This window comes from Triturus cristatus, chromosome 1_2 (genome assembly GCF_964204655.1).
Source record: "Triturus cristatus chromosome 1_2, aTriCri1.1, whole genome shotgun sequence".
NCBI lineage: Eukaryota > Metazoa > Chordata > Amphibia > Caudata > Salamandridae > Triturus > Triturus cristatus.
Window position 1 is genome coordinate 693,497,137 of NC_140580.1, and position 15,217 is coordinate 693,512,353.

The 15,217-nt window shown below is 44.6% G+C and overlaps 1 protein-coding gene across 1 annotated transcript in view; it reads left to right on the top strand.

Moving 5' to 3' along the window:
* Positions 1-15,217, top strand: part of GHITM (growth hormone inducible transmembrane protein) — a 114,798-nt gene that overhangs the window by 59,771 nt on the left and 39,810 nt on the right. The window contains exon 6 of the mRNA XM_085608550.1: positions 7,629-7,737. Coding sequence (XP_085464676.1) covers positions 7,629-7,737 — 109 coding nt within the window. The remainder of the gene's footprint in view (positions 1-7,628; positions 7,738-15,217) is intronic.

Here is a 15,217-nt window from a genome sequence, read left to right on the forward strand (position 1 = left end):
GCTCAATGTGCTGTAGCTGAAGTGCTCATAGAATGTCCCCACGAAAAAACACAAAGTGCAGAATTTATTGTTTTTAAGGTTCTCCATACAACCACAAGGCACAGGTCTACTCAAAGTGCACTGGAGTCATGTTTCACGATTACTTTTGACTTTAGTAATTGTTCCTTTTACACACCTTGAAGTATTTTTTTAATTTTTTTTATTTGAGTTAAGGGGAACTATTCCCCGGTCAATGCGGTAGTTGACTCAGAGTATCTAGGTTTTCTCTGGTGGCTTAAGCAGTGGCCGCTGCTGACCAACATTGAAGGGTCCTGTGGTTGGAGGGTCCACTCGGAGGTCATTGCAGCGTGAGTGTCCCACATCCTACTTTCTTCACAGACTATTGATATCAGGTCAAAGAGTTGATTAATTCTAAGCAAAGGCTTTTTGTATCGGACATCGAATAAAGAAATTTACCTTTTAGTTTATTTCACGCATTGGTTTGTTCTTTAAGGCCATGAGATGTTAGTTACAACACAACGTACTGGAGCTGTACCAAATAAAATTGTCTTCCTTTTTTTTTTTTACAAGCGAATGAGAGTGATAGCTTGGCGTCGCTGGTGCCAGCGGAGGTGTTGGCATCGAAGTATATGGCATTTATAGTGCCTGGCTAGCACCTTTGTGACCTAAAGAGCTGTGCAGTACCATTGTTTCTGGCCTAGTTTATATGCATGGTTGCATTTATAGAGGGACATATATGGGAAGTTAGTTCCGCGAGTGGCCCACATCACGGACACCTGTCACACTATCAGACGCCGGACTCCCTGCTCGAGGCCGGGGTTTTCAGCGGCTAATTTTAAGAGCCCACGATAACGGCAACACTCCGGGCCGTCCTTTCCCAGCGGCTGCTCCCCCCTTATCTCAGCACGGCCTGGGAGCGGGGCGCGAGGCCTAAACCCACCGAAGACCCCAAACACGCCCGGATAAGACCAGGGACGGTGTCAGAGCTCCTAGGGGCGCTTGGACAATAGCGGGTACAGTGTTGGGCAGAAGTTATGGGTCAGGAAGAAGAATGCGGGCCAGAGGCAATGGCTGGACCAGGCTGAATCAGAAATGGAACCGAAGAAAGGCCGCCGCTTTCTAATCAACGCAACGGTCTAGTTTATTTATTCCCCACAGGTGTTCAGAGGCAGCTTGAGGCGCGCGTGCGCTGGAACCAACGCGCACTTCACTGAGGAAGTTTCAGAGCACGCAGGTTAATTCTTAGGCTCCTCAGATTTAGTCAGAGAGCAACCTCGTCGGGTTTCGCCCGGTTTCTCGTCTGCTACCTCCGTCGGAAGTAGTCAGAAGCAGTCTAAGTTCGCAGCAAGGTTGAGAAGGAGAAGTTGCTGAGGTAACAGTTTGTGGCGCCTCTTCCCAATTTCTCGGCTTCAGCTGGTGAAAGCAACTCGTCGATGGATACCTAGCGCTACCAGAACCTGAAGGAAGAAAGAAGTCATAAGTTAAGTCACAAGGAAAATTATAGAATTACTCTGAATGAAATGTAAAATAAAATGTTGTATATAGTTAGAGACAAGACAGTACTTACCAGAAAAAATCTAGATTAATGGCAAAATCCTGCTAAGAAGGAAAAGGTCGTCAAAAGGGAATTCTAGAACAGTTAAGAAAAGTCGTTAGAAAATAGATACTATTAAGAAGAGTCCTTACAAGATAAAGGCATACACACTCAAGTAAGTGAATTAGATTACCTAAAGTGTAAGGGAGTTTCAAGTGGTAAATAGGAAATAAATACATTAAGTGATATCTTGTTGACAGGTAAATTACAGAGGTGCCTTTTCAAGAAAAAGAAAGAACAGAAAGAGAGATAGTAACAAGAATAATAGAAGAGGGGCACAGTGCTTGGAGCTAAGGGTAGGTAAAGAACAAGGGAGCGGAATATAGAATATAGAGTTCAGCTAAGTGTAAGAAATAATAACTTAATGCTTGGTTTCTTAGATTCTCTCAGTTGACACGCAGTCTGCAGATAGAACGAAGAAGTAGACGAAAGAGAGAAGACAAGCTTCAGGACCAGTCTCTTCTTGTTTATTATTTTATCCACTCCCCCTTGGGGGTAGATTTGTGGGTCTAGAAATTAACTGGACCACGAAAATATCCTTGAAGGGGAGTTGGGAATCAGCGTCTCTGTTCCTGTGCAAGATTACTGAAAGAATACTATTGAACCCTTGACAGACGGAAGGTTCTCATCGCGGGAAACCAATCCGAAGCGCCGGTGTTTGTGATAATGCACCCGCGACGCTATATGCGCAGCGGAAACTCGCGTGAGAGCAGACGGGACCCCTGTGTTCAATGATGAGTAGACTCAGGAGTGCCTGGCTTTTCAGGGCTTTGCTTCTGTCGGAAGCGCTGAGCTGCCTAAACCTCGGCACTTGTCTCTAGTACAGATATCTCATTATAGGGAGTGGGGGGGGGGGGGGCAATGCAGGGGGGTGACAGAGAGGAAACACTCAAACCCTTTAGCTTGCAATTTAATCCAAACTTCATTCACACGTTCTAGGTGAGATGGGGGTGAGGCAATGTGGGGATTCGCGTCCCTGCATCGGCTCCAACTTCCTGTGATTCTAGGCAAATCACGTAATCTACCCATGCCTAGCAAAAAAAAGCTGTCGGCGTTGGGGAAAAATATAGTGCATAGCAGATAATGAGTGTGTAACGCCGCAAGTGAGGGATCCAATCCCGGTGGGCGGGGCTAAAAGGAGACAAGGCGGCAACAAGGAGGGACTAAGAAGCCTCCTTGTCAATCCTGAGCCTGCTTTTTGCATGCAGGATGATGCCGGCGAATGAGGAAGATGGGTGGGACTTCAACTCCGCCTCCGAGAGCTTTGGAATCTGTATTGATTCCAAGAAGCTCTTGCATGACGAGAGCTGCGCATGTGCGCTGCTTTCGCCAGCCGAGACCTAAAAATGGGCGCTAAGACACAACCCTCAAGGCTAAAGAATCAGTACGCTCCCTTTCTATGTCCTACCTGACCGATACATTCACATCAGTGTGGAGAGCTCCAAGAAAATTGATCATTGGCTGGAATAGCCCCGAAACCGTTAAGTTTCTCCTGAGATTTGATCTGTTCACACGATCAAAGGCACTACTCAAGTCCATGAATGCTCAAAAGATAGCCCCCATTCAAACTATTAAGCTTTGCAAAAGTATGAATAGATTTTCTACTGGAACTACTCTCGCACCTCACTGTATTTCACTACAGCGCTCACCCTAATTAAGGTTTTGCATTAATGAACTATATATATATATATATATATATATATATATATATATATATATATATATATAGATATACCAGTCATTTCCTCAAGACGCGTTTCGGCGTAATCTCCTTTTTTAAGTTCTGGAAATGCCTTATTACATCACAGTCTCTAATTGGCTGGATATATAATGACCGCTGCTGTCATTGGTAAGCTGTCAGCCATTGAGAGGACTGCAAATACTCAGATAAGATGATTATAGAGCTTTCATAGCGTACGTGGATTACTGTCTCCCCAACAAGTCTAATATCAAACCAAAATGTTGAAAATATTCCTTCCCTGGTGGGAGTTGCCCGAGGATCCCAATGCCACATATTATTCAATGGAATGTTGACACAGTCCTATGTAGCGGTTGTACGCAACCACATTCTCCTTATGTAGAGATCGCCAACTCTCTGTGATGTAATACCGCATTTTCAGCACTTGAAATAGGCGATTACGCCGAAACGCATCGTGAGGAAATGACTGGTGAAGAATATGGAACCAAAAAAAAAGAAATTATATATATAATATTTGAACAGCTTGTACATCTGGATACAAATCTCACCTTCCTCATACACAGACTTGCAAATTCATTGCACAGTATACATTTGGGAAAGTATAGGCAGGTTAAATCAAATCAAACCCAGTTAGCACATATAACACAAGCTTAAGTAGCATGGTAACTTTTAAGGTCTGGATGCTTTCTGATGTAGTCAAACTAAACTTGAGCTCCCCATTTAAAGTCCCTTTTGGATATACCCAATTCTATGGATCGTGGCTCACTTTGCCACTGGATTCAAACTAGCCTGGCTGATGAGGGCTGTTACACTCAAAACCAGTCCCAGGATGCTTGGTTCCGGTCCAGGGAAGACCTGGCTTGGCAGTTCGGTCAGGACTGTTCCCATGAGGAACAGGGTCAAGACTTCTTTGCATATGGCTGGGTCTGAACTGGGGTGGCAAACTGAGCTAAAGAACGATGATGGATTCAACCCAGATCTGTGGCTGTGAGTGAGTGTCTGAAGAGTTTCAGCGTTCCATCCATCATCTCCTTGTGGGTTCTTTGTTCACCCTAAGTTGGCTGGATAAGCCAACACGTGGGTTCCTTGCTCACTTTTACCACTGGATTCAAGTTAGCCTGGCAGATGAGGGGTGTTACCCTGAAACTGGTCCCAGGATTCTTGTTTCCGGTCCAGGGAAGACCTGGCTTGGCATTTCAGGCTGGACTGTTCCCACGAGGAACTGGGTCAAGACTGATTTGCATATGGCTGGGTCTGAACTTGGGTGGCGATGGGAGCTAAAGAAGGATTTTATTAAGGCTAAGCCAGAAATGGAATTCAGTGAATAAATGTGGTGGAGGAGAATTATGAACCCCCACAGCAATGAAAGTTTAACACCGGATCCTTCATTCGAAACTGCCTTCGCTGACAAAGGAAATATGGAGCTGCCCATTCCCTGCCCACTTTACTGATCTGGGGTTTGCCATAGAGGCTTCTATGGAGGCAGCTCAGGTGGGAGCCTTTGGAAGTACATGAGCAGCACAGGTGATTGATGGGAGTCAACCCTGAATGCTGTTAGTAGTATATATGCTGTACCTCTTCTCAACGTCCCACTCAGGACCAATGGAGAGAAAAGGTGGCAATGAGATGTTGACTTCCACAAAGATGAGGGTGGAATCAGTGGCATCCATGCGAGCACTAGAAACATAAAAGGGGGCAATGGTGTTCAAGAACAATGGACAGACATAAGGAAGATGAAAAAGATCAAGAAGCTTAGAAAAGACGATATATGATTGTAGAGTGGTCATATATGATGGGTTGGTGGAATGGATGTGTTTTGGCCCGCAATCCATATCCTGGATGGAGTTTTTATATTCGTACCCTGTGTCTATGGTGAGGGTCAAATGGGTAATGTTGGTGCCGGTTCAATTAGAGAGATGGACAAAGCAGGTGTCCTCTCCCGCAATTGCTTTTTGCCTTAATGCTTGAACCATTGGCAGAATGGATCCAATGAGATGCCCTAATTGGCGAACTGTGATGGTAAAACCCAGTGAGAGACTTTTCTATATGCAGATGATAAACTACTATAAAGCCAATGCATGAGCTAAGAGCCTGCAGGATTTGTTGCTGGGATGTAATTGGGATTTTCACCTTGGGATGCAAGTGGGATACAAGAGGCGTAAAATCTGTCGACAAACTGAGTAGATTTCTGAATGGCAGAATTACAATAATTTCGACATCTACAAGTCCCGCACTCATTAAGAGACTGCATTAGGGAAGATGAGATGTCTGATGGTACTCCAGCTGTTGGCACACATTATGCCTAGAAAGGTCGTCTTGCTGACAAATAGAACTCTGCTCTATATTACTTTGGGAAACTAGAGTTGCCTAAAATCCAAATGGGATACAGAACTTGTACAAATGGAGGACTTTAAATAGGAATGGGCATTACAGCATCCTCAGGAGGTTACCATTAGGGCCTGTTTTAGGCAAGTACAAATCAAAATCCAGCATAGGATATACTACACTAATACAAGACCTGAAGCTAATGAGGATTCTACACCGACACCTACCTGCCTTAGAGGGTGTGGATTGGAGGGTATGTTCTTTCAAACTATGCCTTTTTCCTAAGGTAAGGAGATTCTGGGACGGTGTAAATGGCTCACCTCGATAATGTGTAGAATGCACTCTGAATCTAACTTATGTTGTTGGGTTGGTAATTTGGTATCATGCTTGAGGGCCCACCCTGATAATGGCACACTAGCTTGGTGTGGTCCAGGTTGAGAGATTATGATATGAAGGATCTGGGTGCCCTAATAGGTGGGAAAAGAAATGGAACCGTGAATGAGAGAATAGTGAAGATCTAGTAGAGGGTGTAAGTTGAATACCTATTTTCTCTGTAAATAAAATGACTTTATTCATGGTCGTTCACATGCAAATAGCTTGTCAGTCAGAACTACAGTTTGAATGTATCACTAATGTATGTGCACTGAGTCAATGTTCAATTAAAATTTCTTCTCTAAAAACACTAACAATTTGTGTTTTAAAAGATATGTGCTATTCACTGATAGTGGAAAATGTCCCTATTTATGCTATTCTGTGTGTCCGTCAGAAAATCATTGTCGCCCACTTTAATTTCGAGTCATCTTTACAGCAGGTCAAACAGACCTTTTGACCATTTCATAACGTTCATTTCATGCCAGGTACAACTTAATCCTTCAACTACATAAATGTATTTTCGACTACAAGACCCACAGTATGAAACAAATCAATCTTCAAATACAGAAACCAATGCATGGTCTTGTATGTTAAGAACATTGAGTTGAGTTTTGGCTTCCAATTAACTTAGCAACACCCTAAGTATACCTTAGCAATAATGTAATTTGGGACCATTGCAAAGAAGTATTTTGTTTTGATGCCTACTGTAGCCCTTTAGAAGTGATGCAATGTTGCTTTAGAAATCAATATTTGCTTTCTCAAAATGTGTACAAGAGTGTTTACTCTCGTTCTGTCACATCTATTCTTAATTTGGTGTATTATTACTCTTTCATGTACTCCCCTAACCCCTATTTCCCAATTTTACCACTTAAGGGCCGATTACGATTTTGGTCAGAAACTCTTCCGACCGAATCGATTTCGAAATCGTTTCTGACCCAATCGGGTACTGCAAGTCCGACCGACCGATTACAATGCTTTCCAACATCGTTCGGTCGGCCTCCATTGATTTTAACAGGAGCCTTTGTTCCGAACGAGAACACAGGCTCCCATTGAAAAAAGGGGTGTTTGCGGAAAACCTTGCACCCTGTGGCGGACACCTCATGATGCCTGCCACACTGCATAGTTGCAAAGAAGGGTCCCTTTGGTACCCCCACGGGCCCCATTCGGGCTCCAGGTGAAGGGGGTCTGCTACGGGCTCCCAAAGTCCTATTCCGACAGCCGATCTGTGTTGGAACAACCAATTCGGAAAGGCTGTCCGAATCTGACAACGTAATGACTCGGTCGGAAACGCGGTCCGTTGACCTGTACGAGTCGGCTCCAAATGACTCATTTTCTCCGAATGCCATACGGAACCGACTCGGAAAGTCCGAACGCTTTCTGAACATCGTAATCGGTCATTCGGAAAGCTTTCCGAATCAGTCAGAAGGACTGGTTCTGAATCGGATTTGGCAGACCTGAATCCGATTCGGAGCCTTTCAAAATGACATCGTAATCGACCCCTTTGTTTTTCCAGTTAGGAATTGAAGTTATTGTTTGTACATTGTATGTTTAATGCCTCTTCATAAACCACGTAGGAGGTATTGTAATAGAAGTTAGCCGGCTACATTTTGGGCACTAACAGTAATCTGTTTTTTGCAGGCGATTGGCGCAACATTTGCAGCAGTGATTGGAGCTGGAATGTTAGTTAGATCCATATCCTATGAACAAAGTCCTGGTTCCAAACACCTAGCCTGGATGTTGCATGCAGGTATTTTTATTCGTTTCTTTAAATGAGGTTCAGCATCCTGATACTTTACCCACTGATTTCCTCATTGTATCAAAATGTTTTGGATTGCTGGCTTCATAATGCACTGTTGGGTCAGCTTTTTTTATTTGGGGTTCAACTTCACGGTGCGTTAAAGAATAAAATGTGCCTTTTTTGAACACTTCTCCTTGAACACTTCTCTTGTAAAGGAAAATCTGGAACAGTGACTGGTTTCCACAGTACCTTGGCTGAAGGTGTTTTCCTGTCTGGGACCTCCATAGTTCCAAATACATTACCGAACAAAAGGACACTTGGCGGGAATCTACATTGAAATTGCCATTCTACATTGGGTGGCCCCACTTACCTCCTTCCAATTGGCACCAGGTCTGCACATAGAGATGCTCTCTGCTCCACATTCTGGGACACACTAATATTGAGAACACTTTTTTCTATGGCATTCTGTTACAGGAATGAGGATGAGTGGACAGGACAACTTCAGTTTTTTGGTAAATGTTCTCACACTGCTCACTTGTATCGCATCAGTCCGCATGAACTCGGGTGGTGCAACTGACCCTCAAATTCTTTCATCCATCTAGCCATATTGACCCCTTTATATTTCAGCCAGACAATACCACCACAGTTTTCTGAGGAAGCACGGCAGAACTTGGTTTCTGCGCATTTAGACACTAAACAGCTGAAGATAGTAATAGCAAATCTGGAGAGTAGTGCAATTTGTTTTCCAGTTATGGACAACACGTGAGAAAAAACAGTCGGCAGGATGTTACAGGGAGCCACAAGTGGCTCTTAAACATTGAAATTCAGTGTAACATCTTTAGTGAATGGAGATTTTCACAAATTAATCCATGCTGCTCCATGCAAGGTCAATTTCCCAGACTTTGCTTCATGGTTGTGCTAATCGGTAAAGAAGGGAAATGCCCTTTAATTTTTTGGTCAGTGAAATTCTTTGCTTTTTCTTCATTGATTCCACCATCGTGCTTTTCAAGCTTACCTGCTCAAAAGACATATTGTTGCTCCCGACACCAGAACGGCCTCAAAAGTGGTGGTTTCTAGGGCTTCTCCAGATGTCAGACGGCACAAGAGGTTGCTATGAAGATCGGAACTCCTCTCCATGCTCCAGGGTCAGATTCTAACCTAGAGTTTGGTGGACTGACTCATGCATTATGGATGCTGGACTCTCCCACACCCTCCTGTTAACCTATGAAGGAGACTCAACCAGTGCTAAAGAAACTTTTGTGCTGTGCCTAAAAGCTCTCCTGAACTGGCTTGGGAAGAACAAACTTCAGTGCAACCCAGAAAAGATCGAGTCCCTGTTGCCTTGATCAGACCCCCTACCAGGATGGACAGGAGCTTGGCCAAGCATTGTTCTGCCACCGCCCCCTACAGGGGTGATCAGAAATCTGTGCGATCTGTTTGATTCAAACCTATCTTTTAATATCCAGTTCTCATCTGTGCTGAAATAGTTTTTTGGGATCCTCCGCCGGCTTAGGAAATGTTTGTACCCAATATCCCAGGAAGCATAAGTCACAGTGGTCAGGGCATTGATATGACATGGCTGTATTATGTAATTGTCCTGTCCTTGGGCATGCCTGATTATTTAGCGCTTACAAGTTGTGCAAAATATGGCGGTCCAGCTACTGGTTCGGCTACCAAAGCACTCTCTTGTATTGCTTTTTCATGAGAAGCTTCATTGGCTCTCAGTACGCATGTGAGTGAAGTTTAAGGCACTAACCTAGACACACCAAGCCATGCATGACAGGGGTCCGTCCTACTTGAATGAAAGGATTAAGGCTTGTAGTTCTGGTAGATTGTTGCGCTCCAGTCAGGCTGTGCTACTGATAGTACCCGCTTTAAAAACCAATGTAGAGGGGGTTCTTTACTTGCGGTTGGCCACGGGCCTGTGGAACCAGTTGCCAAGATATTTGAGATTGTCTGAGGAGGAGGGTTTTAGAAAAGCGCTGAAAACTCATCTTTCGTAGTTCGGGATGGTGGACTTTGGTTAGGTCTGCGCTATTGATAGATCATGGATGCTGATGTTTAAGCGTCTGGACACTCCTCGAGTAGCTGTGCATTATATAATCAATCATTCCACTTTATGCCACTCCACTCAGACACTCTGTGCTGCTTTCATTGACTCTTCTGCACTTTACGAAATTTTCCTCTTCTCTATGAAACCTCTGCGACGCTCTTTTCCACTCTGCAAAAGACGCACAATTGATGGACGTACTGGGGTGATTGTATGACATTGTTCTGCATTCTATCCATCAATTTTTCTTATTGCATTTTTCACCCAGAGTGGGACGGGTATGCCCAGACGTGGGTCCGTGCTGTCCATGCTACTGGAGTCAAGCTATCCTGGCTGAAACCCCGAAACTGGTCCTAGGATGCTTGTTTCCAGTCCAGGGAGGACCTGGCCTGGTAGTTCGGGCTAGACTGTTCCAATGGGGCGTAGGGTCAAGACTGATTTGCATATGGCTGGGTTCAAACTGGAATGGCATGGGGAGCAAAAACAACAATGGATTTAGGCCCAGATCTCTGAACTGGGGTGAATCTATGACATTGTTCTGTATTCTGTCCATCAATGGTTCTTTTTGCTCTTCCACTCTGCGGCGCTCTCTTCCTCTCTGCGGCGCTCTCTTCCTCTCTGCGGCGCTCTCTTCCACTCTGCGGCGCTCTCTTCCACTCAATTCCATTCACCAGCACCCACCTCATCCCATCTATAACCACAAGCATATTAGCACACTCGCAGCAGTCGAACTCCACACATTCATTACAGACAAATCCAACACACACTTTAATGTCTCAACATCCACCTACTGCACTCCACTGTCCTCCACTCTACTCCACTTTCCTCTTCTCTGCGACACTTTCCTCTTCTCTGCGACACTTTCCTCTTCTCTGCGACACTTTCCTCTTCTCTGCGACACTTTCCTCTTCTCTGCGACACTTGCTGCTTCTCTGTAACACTTTTCTCCACTCTGCAACACTCTACGCCACTCTGCAACACTCTACGCCACTCTATCCTTCACGCATCCATAACCACAAACATATTAACAAACTTGCAGCAGTTGAACTCCACACATTCACTACAGACAAATTCAACACACATTTCAATGTCTTAAGACCCACTACAAATCCCCACATACAACACTTATACATCCTTCTACCCTAACCAGACCCTCCAGCATTTCGCGATTCACGAAAAAATCGCGAAATCGGCAGATTAGCGCGATGGCCGCGATATTTGCCGATTTGGCCGCTAAAAAGGGTCTCCCTGAAGAAAGGAAATAATTAAGGCTTATTATTGGTTGCACGCGGCACACGCGTCACTAGGTGTCACCGTGCAGCCATAAGATCACTGCTTCCTCTGCATAACTCGGTGTAAAGCTAGCTGTGGTCGTAATTTTAGAGCTCTAGGAATGGGGCAGATTTTCACCCACTGTACCAAGTGCTGAAACTGAAAATATAAAAGTGCTGGTTTTCACTGTCTCAGAGTACTTGCTGCATCTTAGAAGTACCAGTATTATTCTATTAAAAGTGCTGCAAGGTTCTAAGTCACCGTGGCTGGAATAGGCCTTGGCACTGCCCGGTCCCGTAGCTTCGAGGCAGCAGCAGTGAGTGGAACTGAGCCATGCTGTTCCATGTCTTAGTGAATGTTTGTCCACGCCATTTTATAGCACCCGTGCCACGTCACTGTTTATCCTGCGTGATGTGCGTGTATATAACTTGACGAAGGTTGTACACGCTGTGTAACGTCACTGTTATTGTGTGTGATATGTATTTATATACTTTGATGAAGGCTGTGCGCGCCGTGCCACATCTCTGTTTATTGTGTGCGATATGCATATATATATCTAGCCGAAAGTATGCACATGGTTATATCACCTGAGTCACCTCATTGTTTATCACGTCTGTCATTAATTTCTTTATGTAGCTGAAGGTTGTGCCATACAATTTTACGTCACCCATGGGCCATGCCACGCCAATATTTATCAGGCTTCCCCTTATCCTGATCGAAGGTTGTTCCATACAATGTTATGTCACCTACGCCAAGTCTATGTGATATGCCATCGTGAAGGATGTTCCATGCAATTTTATAACACGTGCCACGCCGTTGTCATGTGCGCCATGCATGTGCATACATCGATGAAGCTATTTCATTGTATTTTCTATGTGCCATGCATATCAATTTTGATGAAGGTGGTGCTGTGTCATTTTATATCACATGTGCGTGCCATCATGTGGCTTTATGAACATTCCTTTAAAATCTTCGTTCACTGATCACACGCCAGTTTGCAGCTGCTTCAGTCTCATATTTCACCAAGGCAATGGCCTGGCAGTCCTTTGTATTTCCCTTGCGGAACAACACAGATATCTAGGAAGCAAAGCCTTCCGTCAGTGTTCCAGTCTGATCTCTATGCTTGCTGTGTTGATTATCTCTGCCTTGTCTTAACTCTAAGCAGACCACCCAGTGTATGCTTGCAAAAAATGCAAAATGTGTTATTTACGTGTCCCTCAAAACTTCAAATGGTGTTAAAAGGATGCAAAGTTCTGCCTTTTACTCATCTACCCTTCACTCGGATTTGAATAACTGATTAAAAAAAAAAGAAATCGGCAATTAAAATTGTAATGACTACAGCACCAGAGTCAAGAATGTCATAATTTAGTCACAAGATCGATAATGTTCTTAGAACATTCCGGAAATGAGTGGGGTCATAATAAATGAATCAGCAGCCATCTGCAATATCTAGAAAATGTTACGTTGTTTTATGAAATAGCGCCAGAGATTGGCTTCCAGACATTTCTGACAATTACCCTGAGGTGAGAGGTATAACAGCAACACATCCCTCTAGCGCGGTTTCAGCTCCTGCTAATTAGTGGCAATATTTGCAGTCCCCCAGAACAGGAAAACATGTCCGGTCAGTGGCCATTCGCAATTCTCGCGGGGGGGCAAGGGATGTTGGGCGGGTGGTACGGGGGTATGGGGTAGAATATAACTAAAACTTACCTGATACCGGTCCTGCGTCACCACTGCTCCCGGGGCTGTCTGGCATACGCATGCTCCCTCCCCTCCTGTAGCTAATCACAACGCTGCAATGGCAGCGTTGTGATTAGTGCGGAGTCGCGGGCAGCGCCCAGCCGGGCGTCTATAGGGAGGCCATTTTCTCTATGTAGGCTGCACGCACCCTACATAGAGAAAATTTAGAGAAAATGAAGAGTGTGCATGACTGCTTTGGTTGGCCCCAGGGCATGCCACTCCTCCCCGACCCGCCCGCCCCCAACCAGGCATATGCTCAAACCCGCCCCCAACCAGGCATACCCCTGTCTGCTTTCTCACAGCGCGAGAAGCAGAAAATAAAATGGTTTTTAAAATAACATTTTATTTTCTGCTTCTCGCACTGTGAGAAAGCAGTGGGGCAGCGCTCCTCCACCCTAATTGAGGAGCCGCCCCTGTAAATCTCTCCCTTTCAAATGTAAGAAGTGCTGGAACTTGGCACCCACAGTACCTGCCTTTTTAACACTGGTCAGGGTCATGTGTTTCATCCAGTGACTGAAACAGAAATATAAAACTACATCTACTCACTATCTCAGAATATCTGTTTTCTAAAGAGAAGTGCTAGTACTCTTCCATTCTTTTAAAGATTCTTCGCAGCGCTAGCAGGTTGATTATCATTAAATCCATCTTAAAAACTTTCTCTCAATTTGTTGGACAGTTCCATTAGACATGGGAAAGGAGCCCACGTCTACTGATCTTCAGTATAGGGCTTCAAATGAGGGTGAAGTTGATTTGGAGTGGGGAGGGGGAGCGGTCCCCTTTCGGGGCCTAGTGCTCGCCTGCTGAGCATAGTTGGACTAGCATCATCTGTATGCTATGTCATCTTTATTGACTGATTTCTCTTCTTTAACGCCGAACTGGGGGGGTGCGAGGGAGGAATGTAGAGAGATGACTCGTGGAAGTATGCTTACCTGTCTGTAAACCCTCTATCCCGGGAAGATTGCACCTGATAATGTACACTTATTGGGATCAGCCACTAGGATCATGCACCCTAGGGTGCCTGAGGAAGAGGTTTCCTGCCTCACAGATCCGGGAGGCAGCGGTGTCCTGGCAGGGGTGCCTACATGGGCACTAGAACATCTCCGGGAGAAATCCAGCTCCCTCCCGCGAGCTTAGGACTGGAGCTGTGCTTTCGTAGAGCTGCAGACACTTTAAACATGCCTATTGCAAAGTGGAATATTCTGCTGAAACAGTTTCCATTGATTTCAGACTGAAAATGAATGATTATGAGTAAAATTAAGTGCCGCAAAAAAGCCGCTAAATTTCCATATTTGTGCCGCTAAATTTTCATATTTGTGCCGCTAAATTTGCTAATCCATGCCGCAATATCCTGGGGGGTCTGCCTAACTACCACACAATGGCTCCTTCACTCACACACAAAATACCACTATATTCTGTACCAGTAACCAATCCACTCACCGATAACACAATCCAACACCATACATCACTATATTCCATACAGGCACACACTACAAACCACCAGCTCTACTCTCCTATTACTCTTAACAGACCTCTTTCTGTCACCAACAACAATAACCTCCTCCTCCTTTTACCAAGCAAGCACTACCACACAAAACATACACTATACTTCACCACACACATTACCTTTTCCAACAATCAAATCTAACAAAATAACTTCGTACTCTTGTACATCTCCTCTCACACACTACATACACTCTTTTCCAAAACACATCACCACCCCTTTACCTTGCAGCTTCCACTTGCCAACAATTCTTTACATACAAATACTTCTTAGAACACAAATGCATCAATCTCCTCTCACTACTCTTTCTTCAAAAACAAAACATAACACTCACAAACCAGAAACAAACACCTACTCCAACCCTGCTAATTACAAACAATACACCACCTAAACCAACTTTACTGCCAAGCCTTCTCCCACACGTACAACAACACAGCAACTCTTTCAGCCGCCTCCCATCCATTGGACAATTTAGAACCTTCCTACATGCCCTACATACTGCACCACAACCCCGAACTCATACACCTTCCACCATAAACAGATGCAAACAAAATAAAGTGCATGCCACTCTTCACAACTTCGTATCTCCATGTCTGTTGTACAACAAGGCTACTTTACAAAAACAACACAGGTCACCTACTCATTCTCAAACACCATCTCCACCACCTACACACGCAGACCCGTCAAAATGCCTTCTTAACCTGCTGGACCAAGAATACGATGCAGAACCACTACACTTTTGCTATCCTCCTTCAGCTAATGCCAGCACTAAGGACACACCTGCTACAGGTCCACAAAACACTGCTGGCTCTTCTGCAAAACAAAAGTCACACCGTCACGAAAAGGCATTCGCTAAACTGCATAGTAATAAATGCTCGATCGCTCTAAAAAAAAAAAAAACAAGCATCAGATCTCGACCTGGCTCC